Here is a 5,000-nt window from a genome sequence, read left to right on the forward strand (position 1 = left end):
CGTAACCAGTCGACCATGTCCCTTAGTGGCTGACGATATGTGCATTTCTGATCACGAGCGGAAGTAGTGGGGGAGCATCATAGCCATGTGTTGAGAGGGATTCTTTGGGGTTTGAATAATTCACCTCTGGAAACATGGTTGGTTCTTTCAACATCCTTAAACAACCCTTATTCAAGGACCTTTTGAGCGGGATGGGTTACTCGACCAGAAGAAAATTCTAACTGGGCCCCACCTGCAAGGTCATGTGCTGTTTATCTTGATAAGAGATCACCATGTCGTGCACATATGGTTGTGATGCATGTGCCTGGTGTACCTTTATCAGACGTGTAGTCATGACGGGTATACTGGGCTTCGTATATTTTACCCCAGTGTCACTTTGATGGCATGCTCTGTTCTCTCACTCAATAATAATAATAATAATAATAATAATAATAAAGACTTGCTAATAGAAATTGAAAAAATGTGGCATCTCAAGGCAGCTACAGTACCAGTGATTATAGGATCTCTAGGAATGATAAAAAAAGGTACTGAAACCTATTTGAAAATGATTCCAGGCTTACCATCCCCACAGGAAGTGCAAAAAACCGTATTAACTGGAACGGCTCATGTACTGAGAAGAGCATTACCGCTGAGAAAATAACATCCATCCATGAATTTATTTACTCTTTTACTTGTTTCAGTCATTTGACTGCGGCCATGCTGGAGCACCGCCTTTAGTCGAGCAAATCGACCCCGGGACTTATTCTTTGTAAGCCCAGTACTTATTCTATCGGTCTCTTTTGCCAAACTGCTAAGTGACGGGGACGTAAACACACCAGCATCGGTTGTCAAGCAATGCTAGGGGGACAAACACAGACATACAAACATATACACACACATACATATATATATATATATATATACATATATACGACAGGCTTCTTTCAGTTTCCGTCTACCAAATCCACTCACAAGGCATTGGTCGGCCCCGGGGCTATAGTAGAAGACACTTGCCCATGGTGCCACACAGTGGGACTGAACCCGGAACCATGTGGTTGGTAAGCAAGCTACTTACCACACAGCCACTCCTGTTTATCTGTGAATTTGCGCGTGTAATCTGGGAATGCATACAATGAGCTTCTCCGCCCTAGGTGTATGGAAAACACTCAGCGAGAAACGGAAGAAAATTTGATATCAATAGTAATTGCAATTGTTTTGATACAGTTTCCATTCAATTTTTGCCACTAGGATAGCTTGGAGGAGGTGGGGATGAGTCAGTTACATCAACCCCAGTGTTCAACTGGTACTTATTTTATCGAGCCCAAGAGGATGAGCAGCAAAGACAACCTCAGCAGACTTTGAACCCAGAATGCAGTGATGCACAAAATACTTCAAAGCATTTCGTCCAGCATGCTAACGAGTCTGCCAGTTCGCCACCTTAATAATAATAATAATTATAATCCTTTCTACTGGAAGCACATGGCCTCAAATTTCGGGGAAGAGATTAAGTCGATTACATCAACCCCAGTGTGTAACTGGTACTTATTTAATCAAGCCCAAAAGGATGAAAGGCAAAGTCGACCCCAGCAGAATTTGAACTCAGAAGGTGAGGACAGATGAAATACCACTAAGTATTTCACCCAGCATGCTAACGATTCTGCCAGCTCACCACCTTAATAATAATAATAATAATCCTGTCTACTGGGAGCACACAGCCTCAAATTTGGGGGAAAAGGTTAAGTCAATTACATCAACCCCAGTGTGTAACTGGTACTTATTTAATCAAATGTTAGCACACCGGGCGAAATGCTTAGAGGTATTTCGCCCGTTGCTACGTTCTGAGTTCAAATTCCGCTGAGGTCGACTTTGCCTTTCATCCTTTCAGGGTCGATTAAATAAGTACCAGTTATGCACTGGGGTCGATGTAATCGACTTAATACCTATGTCTGTCCTTGTTTGTCCTCTCTGTGTTTAGCCCCTTGTGGGTAATAAAGAAATAGGTACTTATTTAATCAACCCCAAAAGGATGAAAGGCAAAGTCGACCCCAGCAGAATTTGAACTCAGAAGGTGAGGACAGATGAAATACCACAAGTATTTCACCCAGCATGCTAATGATTCTGCCAGCTCACCACCTTAATAATAATAATAATCCTTTCTACTGGGAGCACATGGCCTCAAATTTGGGGGAAGAGGTTAAGTCAATTACATCAACCCTTCAACTACTTTTTCCACAGGTTCCCTCAACCACTAGGGTGGGGCACTTATATATATATATATATCATCATCGTTTAAAGTCCGTTCTCCATGCTAGCATGGGTTGGACGGTTCGACCGGGGATCTGGGAAGCCAGAAGGCTGCACCAGGCTCCAGTCTGATCTGGCAGTGTTTCTACAGCTGGATGCCTTTCCTAACGCCAACCACTCCGTGATTGTAGTGGGTGCTTTTTACATGCCACCAGCACAGGTGCCAGGCGAGGCTGGCAACAGCCACGATCGGATTGGTGCTTTTTATGTGCCACCGGCACGGAAGCCAGTCAAGGCGGCGCTGGCAATGGCCACGTTCGGATGGTGCTTCTTACGTGCCACCGGCACGGAAGCCAGTCAAGGCGACGCTGGCAACAGCCACGTCCGGATGGTGCTTTTTACGTGCCACCAGCACGGAAGCCAGTCAAGGCGACGCTGGCAACAGCCACGATCGGATGGTGCTTTTTACATGCCACCGGCACGGAAGCCAGTCAAGGCGGTGCTGGCATCGGCCACGTTCGGATGATGCTTCTTACGTGCCTCTGGCCCAGGGATCACAACTACAGTTTCCATTGATTTTTGATGTTGGTGTACTCGACTAAATTCACCATACAACATTCAGAACATGTATGAGTCAATTCCTTGATATATTAAAGCTGTAATCGATGCTAAAAGTGGATGGACTCTATGTTGAGTAGCAAAACTTATAATTAACAACAACACCAGTGAACGTAGGTGAGAGAGATACTACTTACATGAACGGCCTGGTCCAGCTTGGTGCAACTCTGATTGTACGCCGTTTCCAAATCAACACAATGAGCCCGGCTTTCCCTGCAAACCACAGCAAACAAATTAGAAAAACACTTTTAGTTACCTACAAGCAGTATCGCCCGGCTTTGCTCGCGTTTGTAAGGGAAATAACTACATAAGCATTTTTAGAGAGTTATAGCCAAAAAATAGCAAAAAAATGCATTAAAAATGGAAAAAAAATGATGGTAATTTTTTTTAAATTCGTTGACACATCGTAGACATTTTTAGAGAGTTACTTCCCTTATATAATAGTGAAAAAATTCATTAAAATGGAAAAAAATTATGGTAAATTTTTTTTAAAAATCGTTGATTCATCGTAGACATTTTTAGAGAGTTACTTCCCTTATATAATAGTGAAAAAATGCATTAAAATGGAAAAAAATTATGGTAAGCTGCTGCTTATTCCATCAACCTTGGAAGAATGAAGGAAAAATTAGACCTCAGCAGAATTTGAACTCCGAACAAAGAGACGGATGAAATGCAATTAAGCATCTCGTTCAGTGTGCTAATGATTCTGCCAACTCAATGCCATACTCTCTTACTCTTTTTTTTACTTGTTTCAGTCATTTGACTGCGGCCATGCTGGAGCACCGCCTTTTAGTCGAGCAAATCGACCCCGGGACTTATTCTTTGTAAGCCCAGTACTTATTCTATCGGCCTCTTTTGCCGAACCGCTAAGTGACGGGGACGTAAACACACCAGCATCGGTTGTCAAGCAATGCTAGGGGGGCAAACACAGACACACAAACACACATACATATATATATATATATATATATATATATATATATATATGTATATATACATATATACGACAGGCTTCTTTCAGTTTCCGTCTACCAAATCCACTCACAAGGCATTGGTCGGCCTGGGGCTATAGTAGAAGACACTTACCCAAGGTGCCACGCAGTGGGACTGAACCCGGAACTATGTGGTTGGTTAGCAAGCTACTTACCACACAGCCGCACCAAATCCACTCACAAGGCATTGGTCGGCCCGGGGCTATAGTAGAAGACACTTACCCAAGGTTCCACGCAGTGGGACTGAACCCGGAACCATGTGGCTGGTTAGCAAGCTACTTACCACACAGCCACTCGATAATAATAATAATAATAATGATGGTTTCAAATCTTGCCACGATTTTTGGGGAGAGGATGAGTCGATTACAGACCCCAAAGTTCAACTGGTACATAATTTATCAACCCTGAAAGGATGAAAGGCAAAGTCAACCTCGGCGGAATTTGAACTCAGAGCGTAGCAATGGGTGATTTGGCATGATTTCTACAGCTAATTACCCTTCCTAATGCCAACCACTCCAAGAGTGTAATGGGTCCTTTTACATTCCACAGGCACAGGTGCCAGTTATGTGACACCAATGCAATGATCACACGCTACACACCTTCCTTCCAAGCACTGCTATAAACAGCAGAAGCATCACGCCCAGCGTACAAATGATTCTGCTAGCCCACTGTCTTAAATAATAATCATCATCATCATCGTTTAGCGTCCGCTTTCTATGCTAGCATGGGTTAGACGGTTCAACTGGGGTCTGGGAAGCCAGAGGGTTGCACCAAGCCCAGTCTGATCTGGCAAAGTTTCTATGGCTGGATGCCCTTCCTAACGCCAACCACTCCATGAGTGTAGTGGCTGCTTTTTACGTGCCACCGGCACAGAGGCCAGATGAGGCTGGCAAACAGCCACGATCAGATGGTGCTTTTTATGTGCCACCAGCACAGGTGCCAGACGAGGCTGGCAAACGGCCACGATCGGATGGTGCTTTTTTCGTGCCACCGGCACAGAGGCCAGTTGAGGCTGGCAAACGGCCACGATCGGAGGGTGCTTTTTACGTGCCACCGGCACAGAGGCCAGATGAGGCTGGCAAACGGCCACGATCGGATGGTGCTTTTTACGTGCCACCGGCACGGAGGCCAGACGAGGCTGGCAATCGGCCACGATCGGATGGTGCT

The 5,000-nt window shown here is 44.7% G+C and overlaps 1 protein-coding gene across 2 annotated transcripts in view; it reads right to left on the bottom strand.

Moving 5' to 3' along the window:
* The window catches only part of LOC115226564 (RING finger protein 207), a 75,952-nt gene that overhangs the window by 53,950 nt on the left and 17,002 nt on the right, over positions 1-5,000 (bottom strand). For both annotated transcript variants that reach the window (XR_005004340.1, XM_029797567.2), the window contains exon 6: positions 2,979-3,054. Coding sequence is in view for 1 of the 2 variants with exons in the window: in XM_029797567.2 (XP_029653427.1) it covers positions 2,979-3,054 (76 nt within the window). In the remaining variant the exon portion in view is untranslated. The remainder of the gene's footprint in view (positions 1-2,978; positions 3,055-5,000) is intronic.

Source organism: Octopus sinensis, linkage group LG30 (assembly GCF_006345805.1).
Source record: "Octopus sinensis linkage group LG30, ASM634580v1, whole genome shotgun sequence".
NCBI classification, from domain to species: domain Eukaryota; kingdom Metazoa; phylum Mollusca; class Cephalopoda; order Octopoda; family Octopodidae; genus Octopus; species Octopus sinensis.